This window comes from Orcinus orca, chromosome 16 (assembly GCF_937001465.1).
Source record: "Orcinus orca chromosome 16, mOrcOrc1.1, whole genome shotgun sequence".
In the NCBI taxonomy this organism is placed as follows: Eukaryota; Metazoa; Chordata; class Mammalia; order Artiodactyla; family Delphinidae; genus Orcinus; species Orcinus orca.
Window position 1 is genome coordinate 50,021,475 of NC_064574.1, and position 25,182 is coordinate 50,046,656.

The 25,182-nt window shown below is 60.0% G+C and overlaps 3 protein-coding genes and 1 pseudogene across 6 annotated transcripts; 2 read left to right on the forward strand and 2 right to left on the reverse strand.

Moving 5' to 3' along the window:
- The first annotated feature begins 88 nt into the window (after nt 1-88).
- Nucleotides 89-12,655, forward strand: MSLN (mesothelin). Of its 2 annotated transcripts, XM_049700036.1 has the most exons (8): nt 89-377; nt 9,845-9,888; nt 9,993-10,083; nt 10,350-10,528; nt 10,632-10,745; nt 10,951-11,093; nt 11,172-11,299; nt 12,179-12,655. In XM_049700036.1, exons 1-8 carry the CDS (start codon nt 89-91, stop codon nt 12,271-12,273), a joined length of 1,083 nt encoding a protein of 360 aa, XP_049555993.1. In that variant the 3' UTR covers nt 12,274-12,655. The 2 variants fall into 2 exon arrangements, with proteins under 2 accessions (XP_049555993.1, XP_049555994.1); XM_049700037.1 differs by lacking the exon at nt 12,179-12,655 and having other exon boundaries at nt 10,632-10,791; nt 11,172-11,297.
- Nucleotides 377-4,231, forward strand: LOC117201512 (cytochrome c oxidase subunit 6A1, mitochondrial-like; annotated as a pseudogene).
- Nucleotides 12,656-12,705: 50 nt separating the features above from the next.
- LOC125961452 (mesothelin-like protein) lies at nt 12,706-15,238 on the reverse strand. The gene is given in 6 exon segments (XM_049699395.1): nt 12,706-13,157; nt 13,583-13,838; nt 14,048-14,174; nt 14,176-14,523; nt 14,950-15,077; nt 15,227-15,238. Coding segments are annotated over 6 exon segments (1,065 nt in total). The 3' UTR covers nt 12,706-12,963.
- A 2,762-nt stretch (nt 15,239-18,000) lies between these two features.
- LOC101279558 (mesothelin-like protein) lies at nt 18,001-24,449 on the reverse strand. Of its 3 annotated transcripts, XR_007472391.1 has the most exons (5): nt 24,267-24,449; nt 20,420-23,188; nt 20,231-20,314; nt 19,351-19,406; nt 18,197-18,328 (listed from the first exon to the last, which is right to left on the reverse strand). XR_007472391.1 is itself a non-coding variant. In XM_033429304.2 (2 exons), the coding sequence occupies exons 1-2, from the start codon at nt 19,494-19,496 to the stop codon at nt 18,001-18,003; spliced, it is 474 nt and encodes a 157-aa protein (XP_033285195.2). In that variant the 5' UTR covers nt 19,497-19,566. The 3 variants fall into 3 exon arrangements, 1 of the variants encoding a protein (XP_033285195.2); XR_007472390.1 differs by having other exon boundaries at nt 20,231-23,188; XM_033429304.2 differs by lacking the exons at nt 20,231-20,314; nt 20,420-23,188; nt 24,267-24,449 and having other exon boundaries at nt 18,001-18,328; nt 19,351-19,566.
- Nucleotides 24,450-25,182: the final 733 nt, after the last annotated feature.

Sequence of the window (25,182 nt, forward strand, 5' to 3'; positions counted from 1 at the left end):
CGGCGGGGAGGCGAGGGCGCCTCACTCGCGGTCCCGGGCTCACCTGCCAGCCAGGTGTGCGGCCCCCGCCGTCTCCTCCCCGGGAGAGATGCAGCCAACTTTCTTTACTTGGCTCCGGACGCAGCCCAAGAGCCCAGAAGGGCGCCGGGTACGCAGAGACGCCCAGTGTCTGTTGAAAAGAGAAGAAAATGGGAGTGACGGGGAAGGGGAGCCGTTCCTCCCGAGGCTGCGGCTCAGTGCAGAGCCCTGGGGTTCTCGGAGAGAGTCCGCGGTTATTTCAAAGACCAGCCTGAGAAAACTCCAGTTCCCTGTGAGATTTTATTACCTGAGACAGAACCGTTGCTGGCTGGACTCAGTTCTTGAGTCGTCATGTACAGGTAATGACCACTTTTTATGGGGCTTTCCAGAAAACGCCAGTGATGGAGTCTGGCACATCCCCGGGACCCACGTGGGCCCAGTCCTGAAGGTGCCTTGGCAGGATCAGCCCCAGAATACCCGCGGGCACGGCATGATCTCACATGCTGGGGGCCCATTCCAGCCTGTGCTCTTCCTGGGGTTCTTGTTCTGATGTGGGCTCTACCGGGTGATACCTCATCTACCTGCGGGTTAACTGTGACGTCCAGGTGCCTGAGGCCCAGGTGTTGGTGCTGCCTCCTCCAGCACCTGCTGCCTCTCCTCTTGGCTCCCAGGATGGGAACTTCCTTCTCAGCAGTGAGAGGGGCTTTCACCAGGGGCTGTACCTGGTGGGCTTCCAGGCCCCAGCACCCACCATCCTGGCAATATCTGACTAAACTCTGGGGTTCGATGCCTGAAATCTCAACATTCTCACTCATTATTAGAACCAGACAAATACAAAATAAACTTAGTTTCACTGCAGTGCCCCAGAGAACGTTTACAAAAAATGTGTGAGGATAATAAGTGCTGTTGGGATGGGGCCAGGATGAGGGTCAGTTAGGCTGGGGCGATGGAGAGGGTTTATAGCATAGGGGGCTCTGGCTGAGGCTGGGGGACAAAGGAGGGCTCTTTTAATGCTGGAGGGGGACAGTTTGCATGTAGATATGCAGGGCAGTTTCCATCTCTCTCCCCCAGAACCAGTGGAGCAAAGGTGGGGGCTAGTCAAAAGATGGAAACTGCCCAAGTGACCATCGGCAGATGCGGATAAAGGAATGTGGTCCATCCACATCGTGGACTGTCATTCAGCTATAGAAGGATGAAGCACTGACACACTGTAATGTAGACGAACCCTGAAAACACTGTGTCTAGTGAGAGAGCCAGACACAGATGCCACTACTGTGTGATTCCACTTATGTGAAATGTGCAGAACAGGCAGGTCCATAGATACAGGAAGTAGATTAGAGTTACCAAGGCCTTGGGAAGGGGCTTCAGTTTGAGATGATGAAAAAGGTTTGGAAATAGATAGTGGCGATGATTGCACAACATTGTGAATGTAACTCTCGCCACCGAATTGTACACTTAAAAATGGTTACAATGCCCAATTTTGTTATATATATTTTAACACAGTTTTAAAATTAATAATGTAATATGTTAAAAACCATTGAATCGCACACTTTATTTATTTATTTAATAATTTTATTTATTTATGGCTGCTTTGGGTTTTCACTGCTGCCTGCGGGCTTTCTCTAGTTGTGGCGAGCGGGGGCTACTCTTCGTTGCGGTGTGCGGGTTTCTCATTGGGGTGGCTTCTCTTGTTGCAGAGCACAGGCTCTAGGTGCGCGGGCTTCAGTAGTTGTGGCTCTCGGGCTCTAGAGCGCAGGCTCAGCAGTTGTGGCGCACGGGCTTAGTTGCTCTGCGGCATGTGGGATCTTCCTGGACCAGGGCTCAAACCCGTGTCTCCTGAATTGGCAGGCAGATTCTTAACCACTGCGCCACCAGGGAAGTCCCTGCTATTGATTTTTTTTTTTTTACTTATTTATTTTTGGTTGCATTGGGTCTTCGTTGCTGCACGGTGTGCGGGCTTCTCACAGCGGTGGCTTCTAGTTGTGGCACGCGGGCTCAGTAGTTGTGGCACACAGGCTTAGTTGCTCCGCGGCATGTGGGATCTTCCTGGACCAGGGCTCGAACCCGTGTCCCCTACATTGGCAGGCGGATTCTTTGTTTTTGTTTTTTTGTGGTACGCGGGCCTCTCACTGTTGTGGCCTCTTCCGTTGCGGAGCACAGGCTCCGGACACGCAGGCTCAGCAGCCATGGCTCACGGGCCCAGCTGCTCCGCAGCATGTGGGATCTTCCCGGACCAGGGCTCGAACCTGTGTCCCCTGCATCGGCAGGCAGACTCTCAACCACTGTGACACCAGGGAAGCCCTTGCTATTGATTTTTAAATCAATCTTATTGTGGTACAGTTTATGCACAATAAAGGCATCCATTTAAAGGGTACAGTCCAAAGAGCTTTGGTGGTTACACACATCCGTGAAATCTCCACCTCAGTCAAGACAGAACATTTCCATCAGCCCCAAAAGATTCCTCACTGTTACTCCTGCGAACAGGAATCCTGAGTTTTAGTGAAGTTTTCTGGCCCCGGCAACCAGTGATGTGCTTTCTCTCATGAGGGATTCGTTTGCAATTTAACATTTTTATAGAAACAGAATCATACATTATGTACCCTTTGATATCTGCCCCTTTCACTCAGCATAATGATGTTGAAGTTCATCCTTTTCTCCCAAGTATGAGTAGTCTGTTCCCTCTTATTGCTGACCAGTAGGTCAGCATATGAATAATACCATATTTCGTTTGTCAATTGGTCTACTGATGGAAATTTGTTTTTCCCCATTTTTGGCTATTGTGAATAGAGTTGCTATGAATATTCACGTACGAGACTTTGTGTGCACATCCAGGTTTATTTCTCTGGAGGGATTACTTAGGAGGGGAATGGCTAAGTTGTATGGTTAGGAGTATACCTAACTTCTTAAGAAAATGCCGGATCCAGGTGGAAAATGGCGGCAGCAGCTGGATCCTGGGTTTCTGGGCTGCGAGGTTCGTTCCCAGCTGCAGCTGGAGCAGCCTATGTCGAGTGGCGCCGTGGTGAAGAGGGTTCAGCTCGCATGTGGAAGGCCCTCACCTACTTTGTGGCGCTTCCCGGGGTGGGAGTGAGCACGCTGAACGTCTTCCTGAAGCACCACGGAGAGGAGGAGAGACCTGAGTTCATCACCTACCCGCATCTCCGCATCAGGGCTAAGCCCTTTCCCTGGGGAGATGGTAACCATACCCTATTCCATAATCCTCATGTGAATTCACTTCCAACTGGCTATGAAGATGAATAAAGAGAACCTGGACCACTACCCAGTGGGGACCACAGCACTGGTTTGGACCATTACTCTGCACACATGGACCAGAAAAGTGTATAGGACCTTAAGCTCACCTTCTTGTATCCAGTGATGACCATTATACTGATCTTCTGTCCGTTTACTTATGGCAGGAGATGGCTTTAATAAATAACTTAGTCAAGGGACTTCCTGGCGATCCAGTGGTTAGGACTCTGCGCTTCCATTGCCAGGGGCCTGGGTTCGATCCCTGGTTGGGGGACTAAGACCCCACAAGCTGCATGGCGTGGCCAAACAAAAACAAAAAATGCGCAGCAGAAATGCCTGCACTGCCTTGTGCTCCCACCACCAGGTGTGAGTCCCACTGCCCCACGCCCAAGACACACTTTCCTTGTCAGACCCTTTAAGTGTCCTCGTTCTGGCGGGTGTGTCTTGTGTGGGGTTTGATCTGCATCTCCCCAGTGAGTTGGGCATCTTTTCATGTGCTTATCGGCCATTCACACGTCTTCTTTTATGAACTGTCTGTTCAGATCTTTGGCCTGTCTTTTAAAAACAGCTTTCCTGGGGCTTCCCTGGTGGCGCAGTGGTTGAGAGTCCACCTGCCGATGCAGGGGATGCGGGTTCATGCCCCGGTCTGGAAGGATTCCACATGCTGCGGAGCGGCTGGGCCCATGAGCCATGGCCGCTGAGCCTGTGCGTCCGGAGCCTGTGCTCCGCAGCGGGAGAGGCCGCAGCAGTGAGAGGCCCACGTACTACAAAAAACAAAACAAAACAAAACAAAACAGCTTTCCTGAGAAAGAATTCCCACACCATGCAACTTACCCACTTAAAGCATACAATTCAACGTTGTTCCTTTAACCTGAATTATTGAACACCAAATGGCTTTGGAATTTAGCTTTTGCTTCTGACTTGATAGTGTTCCTTTTTTAAAAATAAATTTATTTATTTATTTGGCTGTGTTGGGTCTTTGTTGCTGTGCACGGCTTTCTCTAGTTGCGGCGAGCGGGGGCTATTCTTCGTTGTGGTGCACAGGCTTCTCATTGCGGTGGCTTCTCTCGTTGTGGAGCATGGGCTCTAGGCACGCAGGCTCAGTAGTTGTGGTGCACAAGTTTAGTTGCTCCGTGGCATGTGGGACCTTCCTGGACCAGGGATCAAACCTGTGTGCCCTTCATTGGCAGGCAGATTCTTAGCCACTGTACCACCAGGGAAGTTTTCTGATAGTGTTTCTTAATGAAGGCAACCTAAAATTACAAGGGAAAACAGAGCTTACACGCAAAACACGTACTGCGTGACCATCATTTTAGCAACAAAAGTAACGTGTTTCATACGCCTCCTGTGCCATCAAAGTTAAAACAGGACGTGAACTGTTCATTCCCACCCACATTGCAGCCGCTGTGTCTTTTGGGCTCAAACTGCAGTTCCTGCAAGTGGGCACAGAGGAACCTTCCATCCACATCTCAAAATTCATTTAACTGTGCAATTGGGGGGCCCCACCTAACCCTCAGTTGGAAGTGATTGATCCTGGACACACCTGGCAGGTGTGTCCAGTCCATCTAGTGAATTTTTAAATTCCAGATTTTGTATTTTTCATTTCTAAAATTTACTATTTGGTTCTTTTAAAAATATTTTCATTTTTTTCCTACCTCTGCATTCATGAGATCCCATTTTTCCATGACCTTATTGTCTGGTAATTCTAATACTGTCTTACCGTAGCCTGAGCAGATTCTTTTCCCTGGAGAATGGGTCAGTCTCCCAGCTCTCCCTGTGCCGAGCAGTTTTTGATTTCATCATGAACATTGTGACTGTTTTGTTGTGTAGACACTGCATTCTGTTATATTCCTACAAAGACTGTTGCTGCTTCTGTTTGGGCAGGCAATGAACTTGGTCATACTTGAACTGTGACCTCTGCCACTCCCAAAGAGTGCAGAGCTCAGTCTTGGCCAGTTTGTCATTTGAGCTGTCTACCTTGCACACACATGATTCAGGGGTTGGCAAGAGGCCTGGGTAGAGTTGGTACACAGAATTTGGGGTCCCCTCCTCTGGCTCTCTCCTTTTCAGAGTTCTCCACCGCTCTCTGCTGTCTGGTTATTCTGGGCTCCTTCCTTTGGCTCTTTCGGCCAGAAAGATGGTGGGATTTCTGCTGGTGTCTGAGCACCGCACACCACAAAGCCACACCCACAAAGGGAAATCCACTCTGGCATTTTCCATCAAGTATCAATTCCCGTCCAAAATCTGGCTTCTTTCCTTCACTCCCCAGAGCCCTCAGGGAACTGTTTTTTTATATTTTGTCCAGAATTTTTCAGTTGTTATCTATGGACAGGACTTTTTTTTTTTTAAAGGCACTTACTCTTTCTGGGAGTTGGTTCTTGTACCTGGCAGCCTTCCTGAATTCTGTACTAATTAGCATTTGGCTCGACTGTACATAATAGAAAACCTAGCCCACGGAGAGAGGTCAGAGACCAGACAGATTCCACACAGGGAATTCCTATTCACAAAAGTATAGGAGGGCAGGGGGGCGGGGTGGGGGGATCGAGGGAGCCACCAGGGACTCTGGCTCCAGGGGCGCACACAAAGGCTGTGGTGCCAGGATCCGCATGCGGACACTGGCGTCTGGCCAGCACAGAGGTAGCCTCCACCTCCCATCCGGGAGACGGCCAGTGCCTGGGCAGGTGAGCTCCTGCAGCCCTCCACCTGACCACTGCACCACCACGCCAACCTGAGCCTGGAACTCACCCCCGGGAGTCAGGGAGTCACATCCTGCTGACTGGGGTGGAGACCCTCAGGGCACCAGCTGTGGGTGGGTGGAGATGGGGACCACGCCCTTGCCTTGCCCTGCAATTGTGGCCTCTCTTCGGCACTGAACCTCTGTTGTACCACCTGAGAAGGGAGAGTAAGACCCCACGAGGTGAGGCCTTGGCTCCACACACATGCCTGGTACCTGACGGGTCAGCCCGCCTGGAGCTCCCATGACTGCCCAGGGAGGGAGAGGCAGAGGTGGCTCCCCCCCACCCCCCACCCCACCTCCTGCAGCCCCTCCCCAGGCCTCCACCCACGCATTCCTATGGCCTGAGCACTGCTGGCCCGAGCCTTGTTCGTTTCCCTTGACAGACCCCAGAGGCTCCCACCTCTTGCCCTGCTGCTTCCCAGTTGAGGAAACCGAATCAGAAGATGCGCAGAACCTTGGCCTCATCTGTGTGGGGTGGGGTCGTGATGGAGGGCATGCTGGGGGAGGTGAGGGAGGGGACACCTCCTTCAGTACCTCCAGCCAAGCAGCTCTGGGTGGGAGCAGGGATTAGGCGGAGGCTGGTACTGGGACCCAAACAAGCAGGCTGGGGGAGGTAGGGCAGCCCCCATCCCTGCCCACCATATGGATTCCTCCACCCTAGTCCTCACTGCACTTGGGGAGCAGCGAGGACAAGCTCCCCTGGCCTCAGAGGGCTGTGCCATCGGTCAGCTTTACCCTTGCCCCAGCTGCTCCTGACATGCTGTGTGACCCCAGGCTAGCCACACAGCATCTCTGTGCTTGGGGAAGACTAAATGACCCTGCATCGAAGACCCTAAACCTGTGATCCGTGCCCCTTCCCGCTCTCACCAGACAGGCCTGAGGCTGGCAGGGAATGTGGTCTGACTTCATTTGCCACCACTTGAGGGCCAGACCTTGGGGACCGAAGTTGGGCTGGGGTGGGTGAGACAGGTGGGGCAGGAGAGAGCTTCAGCCAGTGTCCTGCAGCTGCACACCTGCTGAAGGCTGTGAGCTCATGGTTCTTAGGCTCAGGGTTGGAGCTGGCCATTCCTCTGTCACTGACACAGCTGCCTCTACCTCACATGCCACTCTGATGAGCTTGTGGTCCACTCAGACCCCAGACCCCACATGCTAGCAGGCAGGCCCACCCCCAGGTCCTGGGCAGGGCTCGAATCACCTGCTTCAGCATGTGCCAGCATCTCTGCAGGGCCCAGCATGCCGTAGGCACTCAGGGAGTGTGCAGGTGGTTAATGAGTGACAGATGACCAGGTGGACATTGGTCTTGAAGGACTCAGGGTTGGAGATGGGACCATCCCAGGTACCAGAAAGGGAAGCATCCGAGCAGCCTTGGATAGGGAGACAGAGCATGGTGAGGGGACTGTTTCCTTGTCACACAAATATGCGTGCCCTGGACTGCCTGAAACAGACGTGACTCTGGCAGGTCACACTTGGGCCACTCTGGAAGCTGCAGCCCTAAGACAGCTGAGGTGCCTTTGTGGCCCCAGCCTGGCCTATCTGGGGGTAGGAGGTGTGAAGGTTGCAGATTCTAGGGCCCACGGTGGGCTGCAGGGGTTCTGAGGGAGCCCCTACCTGGGGTGCAAGGGGTCCCTGGTTACACGGGGCTGGAGTGGGGGCTGAGGGGAGACAGCAGGGGGAGGCATAGCTCCTGCTTGGCCTTACCTACCCCGGGGGCAGGGGCCCCACTCAACTGCCTCTTTTCTGTTCTGGGGGCCTGGTAGGGGAGGGGAGCTCCCCAGGACACTCCCCGCAGGCTGGGCTCTTTGCCCTGCTGAAAGGGGTTGCTGAAGCATAAGTGTGCCCCCCCCCCCCGCCCCCGCCAATTTCTGTGCCCTCCCCCCCCACCAATTTCTGAGCCAGGGGTGGGGCCGACACAGGCCTGGGTGGAGGTTTGGGGGAAGGGATGGTTCCATTCCACCAGCCCTAGGTGGCCTCTGGCTCCAGGCCTTCTTGGGAGGGGCAGGTGTGGAAGGCAGTTTGGTCTCCTGCAGGCCCCTATCTACTCGGGGACAATATTCTGTGGGGAGCGGCTCCCCACCCACCTGCCACCCACACTTGTCCACAGGCCCCAAACCCCACTTCAGAGAGCACACGGGGGTCTTCCCAGAATGCCCACCCACTGCCCCACCCTAAGGGCTGGCAGGTGGGAAAGGGTATCACCCTTTGTTGTTGTTTTTTTTTGGCCATGCCACATGGCATATGGGATCTCAGTTCCCTGACCAGGGATTGAACCCGGGCCACGGTAGTTAGAGCCTGCAGTCCTAACTGCTAGGCTACCAGGGAACTCCCTCTGGTACTGCCCAGGCCTCTGCTTTGGGAGCGACCTCAGAAGGGAAAGCAGTGGGCTGGTGGGCCCTGCCAGCCTTGTCCAGCTGGCAGGGCCCTGGGTTTGCGCAGGGCCCTGGGTTTGCACAAAGCCCAGCACCTGCGGCTGTGGGTGGGAGGGGAGGGTGGCCACGCTGCAGGGTGAGGGGTCGCTCAGCCTGACCCCCAGCCCAGAACTGCTCAGCTCCCTTGTTTTTTTGTTTTTTTTCCCGGTACGCGGGCCTCTCACTGTTGTGGCCTCTCCCGTCGCGGAGCACAGGCTCTGGACGCGCAGGCTCAGCGGCCATGGCTCACGGGCCCAGCCGCTCTGCGGCATGTGGGATCTTCCCGGACCGGGGCACGAACCCGTGTCCCCTGCATCGGCAGGCGGACTCTCAACCACTGCGCCACCAGGGAAGCCCAGCTCCCCTGTTTTGAGTGGGGGAAACAGGCCAGCCAGAGCCAGAGGCGGTCCTGCCTCCTCGCACGAAACTCTCCTGCCCTGTCCTGCACTGCCCTGCCCTGCAGGGAGAGAAGACAGGCGCCAGCTGCTGGCTGCCCACTGGGGCCCTCACAGCTGGGGGCCAGGTGACTCAGACCTGACACTCCTGGCTGAGGGGCCAGTTTCCCGGAGGGGGCGGGGCAGGCTTGCTGGTTGGTTCTGAGAGAAGGGCCAGCGGCAGCACAGACACTGCTGTGGAGGCCTGTGAAGGTTTGACCTGGGAGCCCCCCGAGGCCCCGCACTGGCCCGGGGCAGTCATGGGTAGGGTGACATGGTAGGGGCGGGGAAGCAGGGAGGGCATCAGAGTGGCTGTCCTCCACAGACTGTGGCCTTGCAGACTGCTCAGCCCCGCGTGGGGCCCTGCGGGACTCCCACCCACGGCAGCCTCTTGCTTCTTCTCTGCCTCGGTGAGTCACGAGGGCGGGTTGCCGCAAAACGCTGGTGTGCAGAGAGCACAGAGGGCAGCCAAGGGTCCTCAGGGGGTCGGGGCCTTAGGAAAGGCTCTACCTGCTCTACACATCCTCTCCGGCTGTGGGCAGTGCCCCCCAGCCCCTTCCCGGGCAGGTGTCCCGAGTCCTGGGCAGGTGCCCCTGATTGCAGAGAAGTGTCCTGAATCTCGGCAGGTGCCTTGAGTCCCAGGCAGGCTGTTAGCCTTGTCTCTGCCCCCAGAGATGACTGTGTCTGGCACCCCCGCTGCACCACAGTGCCCTATGGGGTTGGAGGCAGAGGCAGGGTGGTGATGGGGGCACAGGCCAAACTGAGGGTGCCCATGGGACAGGTTTCTGCCTGCCCTGAGCAGAGGGGCCCCAGGAGGAGGATGTGGGAGGCCTGTGCTCCCTGGTTTGGTGTCATGGGCCGTGACACCATAGGGTGAGGGGCCTAACCCTCTGCTTCCACACCCATGGAGTGTGCATGGGGCTGGAAGGGGCCGGCTTTGCCTCCTTCCTACCCTGGGTGGAGCCCCTGCCATCCCTTCGAGCCTGGTGTCCCTTCCCCTGCAGGGTGGGTGCTACTTTCCAGGGCCCAGGCTGCAGACACGGAACTGGTAAGGCCCCTCTGGGGAATCAGGGGAGGGTTTTCTGGCCCTGGGTGGGGGTCCTTGGAAGCCAGGACACTCGCGGCTCAGTCCCAGCCCTGCTCTGTTCTCAGGGTGTCATGACCCCATGGCTGCAATGGGACCTGTCCTGGCAGCGGCCTGAGGTGACCGTCATCCTTCTGAGGGCCCAGCGGTGCACAGAGAGTGAGCACGGTGCCCAGCTGCGTGGGGAGACTGGGATGGGGAGCTAGCATTGTGAGGTCTCACTTGTCCACACCTGCAGCCCTTCCTAGCCACTCAACTCATTCAATCATGACAATGCAGGAGAGTGAACAAAATTGCTCCATTTTGCTGATGGGTAAACTGAGGCCTGGAGAGTCATGTGGTGCCCAGGGTCTCAGCGTGGGTGCAGAAGGAAGAGGAGGTTGACAGGAGATGGCCAGCCCCCAACCCACTGCCTGCCCCTGCAGAGAAGGCCTGCCCCCCGGGGCGGAAGGCCCAAGTGTTGGACGAAAACCTTGTCTTCTACGAGGAGTGGGAGCTGGAGGCTTGTGTGGACGGAGCCCTGCTGGCCGCTCAGATGGACCAGGTGAACCTGGTGCCCTTCACCTACCAGCAGCTGCACATTTTCAAGCGCAAATTGGATGAGGTAGTTCAGGACTCCCGCCTGCCTGCTGTAGCACAGTTTTCCCAGCTGCCCGGGGAGTGGCGGCGGCCGTCACAGTCCCTTCACCCGGAAGTTCTACCCACAGGGGTACCCTGAGTCCCTGATCCAGCACCTGAGGTACTTCTTCCTTTGGGTGACCCCCGAGGACATCCACAAGTGGAATGTGACTTCCCTGGAGACCGTGAAATCTCTGCTCAAAGTCAGCAAAGGGCATGGGATGGATGCTCGGGTGACTGGCTGCGGAGGTGGGGAGGGGAAGGCACAGGGTTTGAGGTTGGGCAGGCCTGGGGGGCACAGAGTGTGAGGTGGTACAGGCCTGGGGGTTGCACAGGGTGTGAGGTTGTGCAGGCCCCAGGGGATATGTCTCTCCCTGCTCCACGCCACTGAGTGGCCTCCTCCCACAGGTGGCCGCCCTCATTGCCCGCTATGTAGGGGGAGGGGGCCAGCTGGACAAGGCCACACTGGACACCCTGGACACCTTCCCCGCTACCTACCTGTGCCTCCTCAGCCCTGAGCAGCTGGGCTTCATGCAGCTCAACGTTGTTTGGTGAGTCCTGGGGTCTGTCAGGTGTGGTGGGTGTGCTGTGCTCCGAGCTCACTGCCCGGCCTTATGCTGCCTCCTCAGGGCGACCAGGCCCCAGGACCTGGACACATGCAGCCCATGGCAGATGGCTGTCCTCTACCCCAAGGCCCGCATCGCCTTCCAGAACATGAGCGGGTCTGAATACTTCACAAGGATCAAGCCCTACCTGGGTGAGCCCGGGAGGACACGGGGGGCGTGATCCCTGAGGCTCCCCCTCTCATTGGGCAGCCTGCTGGTGGTGTGACTGGTGGTCAATGTGCCCTCCATCCCTCCAAGTGTGTGTAGGCTGAGACCCTGTGAGTTCTGGGCACCCTCAGCCTATCTTCCAACCCAGAGGGTCAGGTGGTCACCAGGCAAACCAGGGTCCCAGGAATTTCTTAGGAAAAGGGACTCTTGGTAAAGGAATTGGCTTCTGGTAGCCTGTTGTCAGAGGGTGAGACTGGGGGTTGCTGCAAGGTCTCACACTTGGGGGCCCCTCTCCCCGTGGGCAGGTGGGGCCCCCATGGAGGACCTGTGGGTTCTCAGTCAGCAGAACATAAACATGGATGTGGCCACATTCAAGAAGCTGCAGAGAGAGGCTGTGCTGGTAGGGCCATGGAGAAGGGCAGGGCCTCTGGTGTGGCGGGGTCTCAGGAGAGGCAGCCAAAGCCCCCTCCGAAGTCTGGAAGGGCCAAGGAAGGGTCTGTGGGTGGGGCAGCATGGGATGGTTTGGACACAGTAGAGGACAGCAGCCTTCTGGGGAAAGGCAGGCAGGCAGTCCCTGAGCCCTGTCTGGGGGCTTTGGCAGCCGCTGACCATTGCTGAGGTGCAGAAACTTCTGGGTGCAAACCTGGTGGGCCTGAAGGCTAAGTAGGGGAACAGCCCACTGCGGGACTGGATCTCCTGGCAGTCGCAGGAGGACCTGGACAGTCTGGGGCTGGGGCTCCACGGCGGCACCCCCAACGGCTACCTGGTCCTGGACTTCAACGTCCGAGATGGGCTGGGGTGGCCAGCCGGGTGGTGTCGGGCAGAGTGAGGGGCAGGGTCTGAGTCACCTGTTTTCTGTGCAGAGGACTCCTCCGGAGGCCCTCACCTCCTCAGACTAGGACCTGGACCTGTGCTCACTGTGACCCCAAGTCGGCTCCTGGCCTTGATCCTGAACTGACCCCACTGCTATGCTCTGGGAACTGGGCCCTGCCATGGAGACACCACCTGGCTGGGAGTAGGCCTGGGTGGTCTCTGTCTGACCCCGAGGGCACCAGAGCTCAATAAAAGAAGCCCCATCCCCCCTCGAAGAGGTGCCCTGTGGTGTTCTGAGAATTGGGTGGGAGGGCCCTGATGGCTGTGGCCCAGTTGACAGGGTTCCCTGGGTTTCAACCCTCCTCTTTGCACTTGGAAAGGGGAGGGACTCCAGGCAGGGGGGCCCTCAGGGCCTTCCTGATGCTGTTTCCATTGTTGGGTCTCCCCCCAGGCCAGGCCAACACTCAGGGTGGCTTCTGGTGACACTGCTGCCCCAGGAGATGGCAGGCTGGAGTCCTGATCCTAGTTAAGAGGGTCTCTGTCCCTCCTCAGGCCCAGAGCAAAGGGACACAGGCAGGAAGACCACCTTGTCCTTTATTCAAATCAATCAGCGAAGTCAGTCCGCGGAAACCCCTCCCCAACCCCAGTTCTTCATCTGGAAGAAGCCAGAGGGCAGGGGCAGCATCTCCCTCACTGGCTGGGGCAGTGACCCTGGGCCCAGGTCCTCAGTCTGGCTCCAGGTCCTGGGAGCTGGGTGTGGGCAGGGACTGGCCCTGCAGGCCCCTGGGATGTGGGACGTGGCCAGGTCCCCTGGGCATGGGGCAGGCATCTTGGTCTAGGCAGGCATCCAGCTCCACCTACCAGCCCCGGTTTTCCTGCAAGTGGTGCTGGGGCAGCGCTGTCTTTGGAGGCCATGGGGCACGTGCCCTGTGAGTGGTTCCAGCTGGGCCCCAGGGTGCTCCAATACAGCAGCCACAGGAGGCCTGACGGCAGGGCCACAGCAAGTGGCAGATACCCCAGGTGGGCTGCCTGTAGGTGGAACATGGAAGGAGCACCCTTCAGTCCAGCTGGGAGCCCCCAGGCTGTCCTGCCTCCCCCAGGCCTGGGCGGCCCCTGCGCCGGGCTCAGGGCTCACACCATCCCTGTGGGTGGGGAAGAGCAGTGAGGACCCCCATGTACAGCTGCTCTTCTGGGTCCCGATGGGGACCTCAAAACTTCCCCACTCTCCACTTTCTGCTGCTCAGCAGATTTTGGAGGAGGTGTCCCTCAGCAGGCAATGCGAGGTGAAGCCAGTGTCACCCAGATGTCACCCGAGGAGGCAGATGGAAAGAGTAGGCCAACGCTGAATGAGATTGGGCGCAAGACAAGAAGCTAGTAGCAGTTGGGGGAGGGGGGGGCACACAGGGCAGAGCGGGGATGGCCCGCTGGAGTGGGGAGGGTGGGTGCAGGCATACCTGAGCTGGGGTCAGTGCTCCAAGGCCGGTCTGAGGTGGGGACTAGATGGGGCATCCAGGGGATGGTGTTGGGGGTCCTAGTTGTCACGTGGGTGAGGCCGGTGGGGCCGGTTGGGTCCGTGTCCAGGCCCAGCTCGCCCAGGGCTGACCGATTGAGGCTGCAGAGCCAGGAGCTGATGGTGGGGTGGCTGTGAGCCTTCTGCAGGTCCCCCATGTTCTGGCCCAGCAGCGTCGTCACGTTGCCCACGCTCAGGCTCTGCGAAGGGAGCGAGGGGTCGTGGGCGGGGTCAGTGCTTGGCCGGAGCGCAGGGGTGAGACCCAGCAGAACGCACCTGGAGAAGTGACCTGGGGCCCACACTGCCTGCACACCTCCGACTTTGGGGTGGGTGTTGGGGCCTGCAGACCGTAACCTAGGCATCCTCGTCTAGGCCAGCCCCACCCCCTGACGGGTAGCCCCCGGCCCACCTGCAGCACTCGGGTGTTCAGACTGGTGAAAGTGTCAATGTCCACGGAGACGTTAGCCTGGGGCAGGTGCCGCAGCTCCTCCACGGGGGCACCGCCTAGGGGCGGGGCAGCGACGAGGGGCGGGGCTTCCGGGAGGCGTGCCCTACGCAGGGCGAGGTCTCACCGAGGTAGGGGGAGGCGTGAAGCTGTAGTAGGCGTCTACAGTTCTGGCGGTGCCGAAGGCCTCTCGGGCCTTGTCGTAGAGCACGTTCTTGCGGCTCTGAGGGCAGGAGGAGATGTCTAGGGCTCCGGCCAGCCTGGGTGGGGGGTGAGGCTGATGGGCAGGCCAGAGGCTCCTTCTCCTCTGGACGCTGGGCCTCGCCCCCGCTTTCTGAACCACAGCTTTCCTCTTGCTCTCCGTGCTAGGTTCAGTAGTGTCTCCTCCAAGTTCATGTCCACTCAGAACCTCAGAACGTGAGCTTATCTGGAAATAGGGTCTTTCCTAATTGTAGCTGTAATCAAATTAAGATGTGGTCATACTGATTTAGGGTGGACCTTGAATCTAACGACTGGTGTCATAAGAAGAAGGAAACTTGGACACGGACACAGTGGGAAGCCAGCTGTGACAGAGGCAGAGATGGGGGTGATGCAGCCCCGAAGCTGGAAGAGGCAGGAAGGAGCCTCCCCTACAGGTTTCAGAGGGAGGCCAGCCCTGCTGACACCTTAACTTCAGACTTCTGGCCTCCAGACTGTGAGAGGACACATTTCTGTTGTTTTTAGCCACTCTAATCTTTTGTTACGGAGGCCATAGGAAGGAAGCTAATTACCTACGATGGCCTGGCCTGGGCCCCCATAGAATCCTTCCTTGGCCGAGGAGTGGAGGTGGCTCTGAGGTGTGGGGGTGGGTTGCTGGGTGGGCTCACCGAAACTCCAAGGGCCGGATGGCCTGGATCTGGCGGGGGCTCATCCAACAGAGGCGGGAGCCCCCGTTGGCCACAAGCAGGGCACTGGTGATGGTGCCGTTGTGGTCCAGGAACTTCTGCAGGATGACCTGTGGGCAGGGTTCGGGTCTGCAAGGCCAGGGTCAGCGGGGTCCCCTGCCCACCCCCACCCCCACCCTCACCTCTGTCTGGTTCTCCAGGGCCCCGTCTGGGGCCAGCAGGGCCACGACCGTGTCCTTGGACGTGATGTGCCACTGGCCAGTCTCCACATGGGAGTAGAGGTAGGCCAGCGAGGGGATGAGCTGCAGCTGCTCCTCGGGGACGCTGCCTGGGTAGACCTGCAGTGGGAGGCAGGTGGTGGTCAGGCCACACGGCCGGCCCACCACCTGCCTCCCACTGCCGGTCGCTGGCGCACCTAAGCCAGCTTGGCCTTGACGACTTTCTGGCACTGGGTGGGCAGTGGGTGCTGCAGCAGGGGGTCCAGGTTGGCCCTGAGCACACGGCTGCCCAGGCAGGACTCGAGCTGCACGCAGTCGTAGCGTACCAGGAAGAGGTCATTGTGCAGCGTGGCTGCAGTGATGTTGCCATGGATGCAGGGTCTCCCTGTGGCAAGGTGGAGTACGGGTGTTGAGGACCCAGCTGGTCAGCACTGCTGCTGACTTTGGGCCCCACCTCACTCCTGACCTTGACCCTTCCCAAGCTTGACTCCTAGCCAAAAACTTGGCCTGGACCAGACTGACTCAACCCTGACCTTGGTCTCAACTCCCAGTCCAGCCCCACCAGACTCTGACCACTCCCCTCAACCTGGACAGAGACCCTGGGCCAAGCTCAGGAGGTCCAGGCAGAGGGTGCCATGCCTCTGGTGCCCCCACTCCGGGATGAGGAGCCCGAGCAGGGGGAGATGTGAAATCCCCAGGCCATGGTGGCCACACTGACCTGTGTCCCGCCTGGGCCGTGAGGGTACCAACTTGGCCTTGGCCTCGAGGAAGCCAGTGCCAAAGCGCCTGGCATCACACTGGCTGAGCTGCCCTGCCCGTGGCCACTATGGCCACTATGCTGCCAAAGAAGTCTAGGCCCACGGCCTGGCGGGCGGGCCTGGAGAGTCCACACCCTGGGGAGGGCCACCAGGGCTACCTGTTCCCTCCTTCCTCCCCACAGACAGAAACTCTGTGACGGGGAGCGACTGGGGACAGCAGTTGGGCATCAGAGTGGCTGCCGGCTGACCATCAGGCCTGGGCAGGCTGGTGGAAGGTTGGCTGGATCCCCACCCGCCCCGGGGTGCTGCCCTACCTCCTGCAGCTGCATCCACAGGCTGGGGCTGATGTAGGTGGCTAGGGGTCCCAGAGCCTGCAGCCCCTCCAGGTTCCAGGAGCCAGAGGGCCTGGTGTGCGAAGGGGGCTCTGTGTCGGGCCCTGAACAGCACCCAGACCCCTCAGACCGCCTACCCTCCCTGAGTGCCATTCCCAGGGCCTGCCCAGAAGAGACTCTCCCACCCCAGGCCTCTGGGCACCTCAAACCCATACCCCATAGGCTGCAGGGTCAGAGTGGGGTGGGAGCTGGGTCAGAGGTTAGAGGTCAGTGGGGCTGTGGACATTGATCTCCAGGCTGCCTCCTCTATCAGGTGGAGGAGGGGAAGCCTGGGCAGATGGCATGGGCCCCCACTCACCCGAGCCTGGTCCTGCCGCTGGCCAGCAGCCTGTTGAGGGCGGCCATCAGCTGGGGAAAGCGCCACAGGTTCTGCAGCACATGGGGGTCTGCAGCCATGATGCTGGATGCATCTGTGTCACACACCAGGACCCCGAGGAGCAGCAGGTCGGAGGTGCTGAGGCTCGGGCGGGGCCCTCCCTGCAGGACAGCAGGTCAGCATGAGCCTGGTCCCACTGCCCGTCACCTGGCCTGGCCTGGCCTGGCCGGCCCACGGTGCCTGCCAGGCAGGCCAGGGCCCTGTGCCGCAGGGTGGCCTTCTGGTCGGGCAGGTTGGTCAGCAGCCCTGTGTTGCCCTGGGCTGTGCGGCGGACGAAGGCCTGGCAGTCGGCTTCCCTCACCTGTGTCAGTCTGTGGGAAGGTTGGGGGGCTGTCAGGAGGGGGGGAAACTGGGGGGCCTCCGAGTGACTGAGGTGTCCCTGGGGAGCATGCTCAGCCCACGCGGCTGGGCGCTGGGCGGGGAGGGGCACTCATTCGTAGAGGAGCAGCAGGTTGGTGGGGTGGAGCTCGAAGTCGCCCTGGAGGCCTTGCCGGGCGGCCAGGTTGGCCAGACAGCTGAGCTGGGCAGGGCAGGCAGCGTGTCACTTCCTTGCCCGGCCGGGGGCTTGCCCAGCCCCTTTCCCTCTGCCCATCTTAGGGCCCCCCACCTACCTCTCAGCCCCTGTCCCCACGTCCACCCGTCCCCTCCTTCTGCCTGCTGGCTCTCTGTCCCTGGACTTCATGTTTTCCTCTTCCTGCCTCAACCTCCACAACGAGAACCGGCCTCAGAACGGGTCAAACCCAGCTTGAGAGCCCCCTCTCCTCTGGCATCAGGCCCTTGCCCACCCCAGCCCCCACTGCACCACATTGGCTCACTGAGGATCTGCTCATCCAATGCACCCCTGCCTGGACGTCTTGTCCCACTTACTTGGCCTACTTTGGGGTTGTTTCAGATTTATTACTAATTTTATATTAATTTTATAATAAGACAATAGCTTTCTTTCCTTCCTTTTTTTTATTAAACTCAGGGACTGGTGACGCTTGGGTCAGCTGTGGGTCCAGGTGAGCTCAGCTGGCCCCTCTCACAGCCCAGGTGGAGGAGAGGCCAGCAGGCTGGAAGATCCCTCACCCTCGGGGAGCCTGGAGGACCTGCCACAGGTGCCAGATGGAGGCCAGGTAGGCAAGCCCTCACCAAACCAAGAACAAGAGGCAGGAGTCTGTGGGTGATTGGTGAGAAGTCCTGGAAACAGTCCAAAGTGGGCCACACTGGAACATCATCCAGGGGAGAGAGAAGCCCACCTCAGAGGCTAACTTCCTGTCCGCTGGGTGACCTGAGGGGCGCATCTTGTGTCAGCCAGAGACAATCGTGCAGCTCTCCAGCACAGGGCCCTTGTGCTCAGGAGAGCTACTCCGTGTCCTGGCACCACATTCCTGGCCCTTGCTGCCTGGGTCCTCTGCCAGGGATGCCTCCCTTCCTGCCCGTCCCTGGGGCCCTTCTCCAGGGAGTCTGCCCTTGCCCTCGACACCCAGGCAGTCTTGGTAAGGACCGCCGCTGACCTGCCAGGCTCCGAGGAGGACATGCTGCGTCTCCATCCTCCTGATCAGAGCGGCAAGCTGGTCCCGGGCTAGCTGACTGGCCGGCTGGCACCAGAAGCCTTGCAGGAGGGAGGTGTTGGCACTGGGCAGAAAGGAGATAGACAGTGAGGGGCAGAGGGAGTAGGGGTCCCAGACTGCAGCATTTGGGGTGGAGGTCAGACTCCTCAACACAGGGTGGGGGTGAGAGACCCAGGAGGTGTGGACAGCAAGGCTCTGGCTGTCAGCATATGCATACCACACATTTCCCCCGAGGGCGCCCTGTTGGTGCTGGGCTCTGAGCTATGAGCAGGGCTTAAAAGTGGCCCCTGTCCAGACTCAGGGTCTGGTTGAGGCCCAGTTCCAGAGCTTGGGGCTCTGAGGTCCCAGCCATGGCTGAGGTTTTGAAGGGCACCTGTTGGGTGTCTGCAGCCAGGCCTTCCTCATGATGTGAATCTAGTAAGATCCGTGCACAGGGGAGGGTCAGGTCTCATGAGACCTTAGCCTGGGCCCAGCTGGTCCAGCTTGGCCTCCAGCCCTGCCTGATCAGTCAACTGACTGATCAATTGATTGATGGCAGATCAGTGGCCTCCAACCCCCACCAGGACAGAGTCTCAGTTTGGGACCTGAGAGGGCAGCAGAGCTTGGGGCGGAAAGAAGAAAGCTGAGAGGCCTCAGGACAAGAAGTGATTGTCGGGACTTCCCTGGCAGTCCAGTGGTTAAGACTCCGTGCTTCCAATGCAAGGGGTGTGGGTTTGATCCCTGGTCGGGGAACTAAGATCCCACATGCCGCATGACGCGGCACCCCCCAGAAAAACAAAAAGTGATTGTCTGCCGGGCCGAGGTGGGGGACCCGGGCCCCAGCCAGCCGCGATGGCCTGGGGTCCTGTCCCAGCCATGTGGGTGTGACTCTGATGAAGGACACCAGCTGCCCTGAGCCATCTCCAGCGAGTGACCTGGGCAGGCAGGGCCAGGCCCCCCATATAGGAGCCGGGAGTCAGTCCTGCCCCGGCCATGTCTGGGCCGTCAAATGCAGACCCTGGAGATGGTCCCTCCTTCTCACCCCCACCCAGGCCTGCCAAGGAATCTGTTGGGGAAACTTGATTGTGACTCCAAACCTGCACTCACCTGGCCCACATGTTGGCCCTGCTGACATCCAGCCCTCCCTGGGTGGCACCCTCGGCCTGGGGATGAGAGCAGTGGGCAGTGAGTGACACCAGGAGGGCGAGGCCTGGGCTCACCAGGGCACTTGGAACAGAACAGGCCATAAGCATCTGTGTGGGAGCGTCCAGTGTCGGTCTCCCCAGGGCTCCCTGTGTCCCGGGTGGGCCTGTGACAGCCCCAATACGGAGTCCTTGGGAGCTCCACGGTGCTGGTCACCTGTGTGCCAGCCTGGGTCTGAGCGTGCTGTGTGACCAGGTGAACATGTGTGGCAGTGTGTCTACCTGTATACACGACTGTCTGATGCTGTATGCCTGTGCCCCTAATGGTATGTACAGTGGTGGTGGTGTATACACAAGTATGGTGAGGTGTACATGTGTGGGATGGCATGCATGACTACACAGTAGACCTGTGTGCCTGCTGGTGTGGCAGTGTATACATTCTGTGACGATGTGTAGCTGGTGGCATGTGACTGTGTGTCTGGAAGCATGTACATGCCTATGTGATGGCCTGTATGCATGCCTACCAGTGTCCACGTGTGTGCACCTTCTCCCTCCACCCCCTGTGGCTCTGTCTTCACAGTCTGAGCCCTGAAACCCCCGAGCAGAGGGACAGGGGTCAGCTACCACCTTCTCCTGCTCCTCGGTTGCTCAGTCCCTTCTAGCCATGGCCCGCCTTGTCCCTGCCTTGTCCCCAACAGAACCCCCACCTGCAGTGCCCCATCTGTGCCACCCCCTTCCCTTCCCGGACCCCCAGTAGAGGCTCAGGAGGAAAGAGGGTGGTCCTGCTACCCCGAGGAGCCGGCCATGGGAGCTGCCCCCCAAGAGGGGAGGGAGAGTCATCTCACCTGCTCTGGGGCCCATGGCTGTGGTGCCCACTGGTCATCCTGGCAGGAAGGCACCGGGGTCACAGGCAGCGGGTCTGGGTCAAGCTGGAGAGGAGACAGGAGGTGGTGAGGCCGGGGCAGGGTACAGAGGGGAGGTCACCACCCAGGGTCACACAGGACAGGTGCCATGCAGGGCAGGTGACCCCGAACCTTGGGCTGCAGCCGTGTCTCTTCGTCTTTCAGGAGGGCACAACCCACAAGCAATGTGTCTCTGGAACAAAAGGGAGCAGCAGAGGGGGAGCCAGGCCAAATCCCGGCTTTCTTATCACAGGTCAGGGCTCAGGGGATCTGCAGCTTGGCTGCTGTGTCTCCAGTGGACAGCTCTCTCAACAGCTCGGAGGTGGGGGTGGGCAGCGGTCCCAGTGAGTCCCTGCAGCAGCTGGGGTGAGAGGCCTGCTGGCCCCCAACCTACCCTGGTGCAGCCCCAGCTTCACCCCCACACCAGGCGGCCCAGGCAGCCCCCTTCCCTTCTCAGGGCCTCGGATGCCCAGTGAGACCTGGCCCCGGGCACAGCCCATGCTGCAGCCTGCTGGCAGCTCTGGCTGTGGTGGAGACCGAAACTGAGGCCTGGGGAGGAGGTTGCGCCAGGGAGCCTGGTCCACACTGCTGGCTCCTGGACCACGGCCTTGCACGGGCTGCTGGCTTGGGGCACCTGTGCGCCTCTGGACTCTGCATGGCCCAGGAGGAAGATGGGGAGGTAACCGCCCCAAGTGGGGGCCAAGACGGAGGCTCAGAGGGGCTCAGCTACCTGCCCAGGGCCACACAGAGGCCAGACTCACAGCTGGGGCCCTGTGCGTCCAGTTGGTCGCGGCTCCCGTCCCACCCCCGCCCCCCACCTGAGCACCAAGAAATCTGTCTGTCCTAGAAGGAGGCTGCTCCAGGTCCAGGCGGCAGATATCAGAAGCGGGGATATTGTAGACGTGGTGCCAGGAGTCCAGACACCAGTGGTCCCACCCTGCTCTGTGTCAGCCCCTGCAACTGAGCTTCGGGGCGCAGGGGTGGTGCAGGGTGGGGGCACCATGGTCTCCGCTCACCTCCATAGCTCGCTCAGCACCCTGCCCTGCCAGCCACCCACTCCTGCAGTGACGCCTGCCAGGCAGATGTGTAGGGGAGGGGCTGGGGCTATACCAGGTGATGCAGCCTTGTCAGCCCCTGGAGGCCCCAAGAGCAGTGGGCACCTGCTCCCCAGCCTCACAGGAGCGGGAGGCTTAGCTCCCAGTTGGCGGCTGCCCAGCACATACCCCTCCCCTGGGGGGCCTGGCTCAGCCATGACCTTGCCCTGAGGGTCGCACCTGCGTTTGTACACGTGTACACCTGCACTTGACGTGTGCTGGCATCCATGTGTGAGCACACATGCACATCCGTGTGCACCGAGGAGCACACACATCTATGTGCACACGTGGTGCATGTGGTTCATGTGTCCCCTGCAGGGATCTTAGGCACTCGTGGCTCCACTGTGGGGCCTGGGTTGAGTGACATGTGGCGTGTTTCTGTACTGTGGATACTGGAGCAGAGCCGGCTATGCATGTCCACACGTGTGTGCACTGTGGGGCAGGGAGGGTGTGCAGGCAGCCTCAATGGGAGAGCTGTGCCTGCCACACATGTGGCCCTGGGGCCCAGCACCCTGGGGCCCAGGACAGGGACGGCTCCACAGGGCAGGTCTCCAAGGCAGAGCAGGAGGTGTGGCTGCGGGAGGGTTGGGAATGAAGATGCCCACAGACACTTCTTCCCCAGCTGAGGTGGGGCGGGCTGGGTGCCCCAGGCTGGCCCTTGGCCCCAGCTTTCACCACATCTGCCTCTGCTTGGCAGGGCCAAGAGGGCTCTGGGGCCTTGAGCCCCCATGACATGGGTTCAGCCGCTGAACAACTACCACCTGCATCAAGGGCCACACATGCCCATCGAGCCAGCCCCGCAGACAAGCAGAGGTGCTGACCCTGGGGGACCGGCAGCTGGAGGGACCAGCTGAGGATCGCTCCCCGGCCCCTGGATAGGCCCCATGGGAGTCCAGCTGCAGCATCTAGAGCTGGAGGGCACCCAGAGCTTGTGGTGACAGCCCCTCTCCCCTGAAAACTGTCCAGTGACTCCCCATCCAGCTGGCCCAGGATGGGCTTCCAAGGGCCCCTTGGCCACCAGGAGGGCCAGCTCAGCTCCATCTGGCAGGGTGTGTGGCAGTGAGGACAGTGACCCCCAGGGTCTGGAGGGGGGGCGGGGTCCAGGGAGCAGGTCCCGCTGGAGGTGGGCAGGCTCACCCTGGGCTCTAGCACTGACCCCCTGAGGCTGGCTGGTCAGCTCTGGAGCAGTCAGTTTTGGCTGAGGGCTTGCTGGAGCTCTGGGTGCTGAGGGGTCTGTGGGGGTGGGATGTCACTTGGTGGTGGGGTCTCCACCCACCTCAGGGTCCAGGCCTGGCTGAAGGACACTCCCCATAGGCCAGTGAGTGCAGGAGGCCAGATGCTGGCTGCCCCTTTTGGGTTTGGCCTCTAGGGAAGCCCAAGGCCCCGGGTGGACAAATGACCACAGCAACAGAGCAAGTGCTGGGCTGTAGAGAGTCACACCCATCCCCAGCTCTGTCCTGTACTGCTCGTGGAATCCGGCCCCCGCCAGCAGCACGGCACAATGCTTGCCGTACACACGAGGAGACTGAGGCCCACGCTGGCTGACGGCTTGTCCCTGTCCACACAGAGTGAGCAGGGGCAGGGTTGGGCACTTGGGTGTGCTCCTGACCTGCTGGCATTGTGCCCCCTGGAGCATGACCGCTCACGGGCTGCCCCACAGTAGGCTGTGGGGGGCAGATGGACTGGGTGGACCCCATGTCCTGGGGCCAACGGGAGAGGCAGCATACCTGTAGGGAGCAAGGTCGGGATCTGTGGTCCTGGGGGTTCTCAGAGGGGCTGACAGGGCTCTTCAGGGGGAGGAGCCAGGCTGTGGGGAGAGGGGAAATATACATGGAACATCCCCAGGGCAGTTCCTACCCCTGGGCCCCTGTTGCCCTTCCATCCTGCCTTCCCTCCCTCCGTGGCTGCCTGTCTGTCTGTCCAGTCTACCCCTCTTCCTGTCTGTCTTGTCGCTTGCTCTGCAGGCTCAGCCCATGGGCCCTGAGCCAGGCTGTCATGCCCAGGTCAGTGCTCTGCGGCGGGTCATGCCTGCCCTCCGCTCTCCCCTAGGCCCCTCCTCAGCCAACTGGTCCTACCCTGCAGACCATCAGTCAGGGTCGTCCCAAGGCCCCAACCTGGCTGACCTCCTCAGGCCATTTGGCAGTAAGCAGGGGCTGGAGCCCCAGGGCCACGTGGTGGCGTCGGCTGTGTGCTCCCGTCCCTGTGGCTGGGGTCGGGGGTGGGGGCCCTGGAGGCTGGTTCCTGGCCCAGCCGAGACTTCTGGCTACAGAAGGGTGGGGATGGGGGTGACCCTTGGCTCCCTGGCCTCACCAGCAGCTTCCTGGGACCTGAGCGGGGGGACAGCAATGATGCCAGCCAGCTGAAGAAAAATGATTCTCTCTGTCCTGGCATGAGAAACGCCCTCCAGAGTTCAGGACCTGTGCCCCAGGGAGGGCCCCAACATGTGGCCAGTCGCTGGGGCACAGAGAGGAAGACCTGGCCACCCTTTGGGGTGTTGTGGGGTAGCCCTGCCTGAGCTGGGTGGGGAGGGGCCCCTGGGGGCCCCTGGAAGGAAGGGCTGTCAGGGTGGTCCTGGCTTGGCCACAGCCCCTGTAGGTCCAGACCCTCTGGCAGGTGCCAGCAGTTGGGAAGCACCTGGGTGTGTCCATGGGAAATGGAACTTCCAAAGGTCACCGCAGTCTCAAGAGGACGGGGCTATGAGGGGCCGGGGTCAGCAGTGACCCCGTGTGGCAACAGCAGGCATGACAATGGCTGAGCACCGCCCAGAGGTGTAGGGGGTGGGGCCGTGAGGAGGGGGCGTGGGGAGAGGCGGGAAGCCTGCACAAAGTGGGCTCACGGCCCTGAGTCCTTTGGGGACCATTCTTTCATTCTCTATACACACTCACTGAGCAGGGTCTGTGGGCCGGGCCACGCTGTGGGTGAGGGGCTGATGCTCCGCAGGGACCTAAGGAGGAGACAGTGGTGAAATGCTGAGAAGGAGGTGAAACAGGTAAGAGTTGATGGCAGAGGAGGGCATTAGGGTGTGGGGGGGCAGATGGTGGCGGGGAGAGGAGGGCAGAGGTTGAAGGTAGTGGGAAGGAGGTGGAGCGGAGGGTGGTGGGGGGAGAGGTGGGGCAGTCCTCAGCAAGGAGGTGAGGTGCTCGGAGTGCCAGGAAGGTGATGCTCTCCCACCCCGCCCCCATCTGACGAGAAAGGGTTGTGCTGGGCACATCACAGTAGCCATCCATCTGTCCGGGCTGCTGCCCCGTGGGTCCCTCCGATCCTGTTACAGATGAGGAGACGGGGGAGCAGAGGCTGGGACCTGGGTCTCTGCAGAGGCCCCATGCGGGGTGGGGGTGGGGTGGGGGGCTGCCTCTGGCTCCACCCGGGCTGAGAGCTTGCTGTGGTTACAGGTGGGGTGAGCCCAGGAGCCCCACAATAGGGCCTGTCTGCCTTGGCCGGCCAAGAGGAGGGGCCTAGCCTAGTTGGGCACAGGGACATGGTGTGTGACCTCAAACTGGCTGGAGGCCTAGGCGCCAGCCCTCCCGTGGCATTCTGAGGTGTTGGAGGGCCCCAAGGTTTGCACTGTGAGGGCAGCAGCTCTACGGAGAACACTGGTGGGACCAGGTGGATGCTCTGATGGTTTTGGCTGTGGGTCTTGGGGTCCTCCAGGGATGCAGCTGACCCAGCTCTGTCCCCTACTCAGAGCCCAGCCCCCACACCAGGGCTGCAGGGTGTTCACTGAATGGGGGGTGGGCAGGTCAGCAGCTAGGATTATAAGGTCCGTCCTGGCTCCTGTTGGGGTCTAGGGCAAAGGTCTGT

Excerpts from the sequence above, each read along its gene's own strand:
- MSLN (XM_049700036.1), top strand. The coding sequence starts at position 89 with ATGCAGCCAACTTTCTTTACTTGGCTCCGGACGCAGCCCAAGAGCCCA. Across the intron at positions 9,889-9,992 it reads AGGCTGCAGACACGGAACTG|GGTGTCATGACCCCATGGCT; the intron begins GTAAGGCCCCTC and ends CTCTGTTCTCAG. Across the intron at positions 11,094-11,171 it reads ATGCAGCTCAACGTTGTTTG|GGCGACCAGGCCCCAGGACC; the intron begins GTGAGTCCTGGG and ends CTGCCTCCTCAG.
- LOC101279558 (XM_033429304.2), bottom strand. The coding sequence starts at position 19,496 with ATGCTTATGGCCTGTTCTGTTCCAAGTGCCCTGGTGAGCCCAGGCCTC. Across the intron at positions 18,329-19,350 it reads AGGGCCAACATGTGGGCCAG|TGCCAACACCTCCCTCCTGC; the intron begins GTGAGTGCAGGT and ends CTTTCTGCCCAG.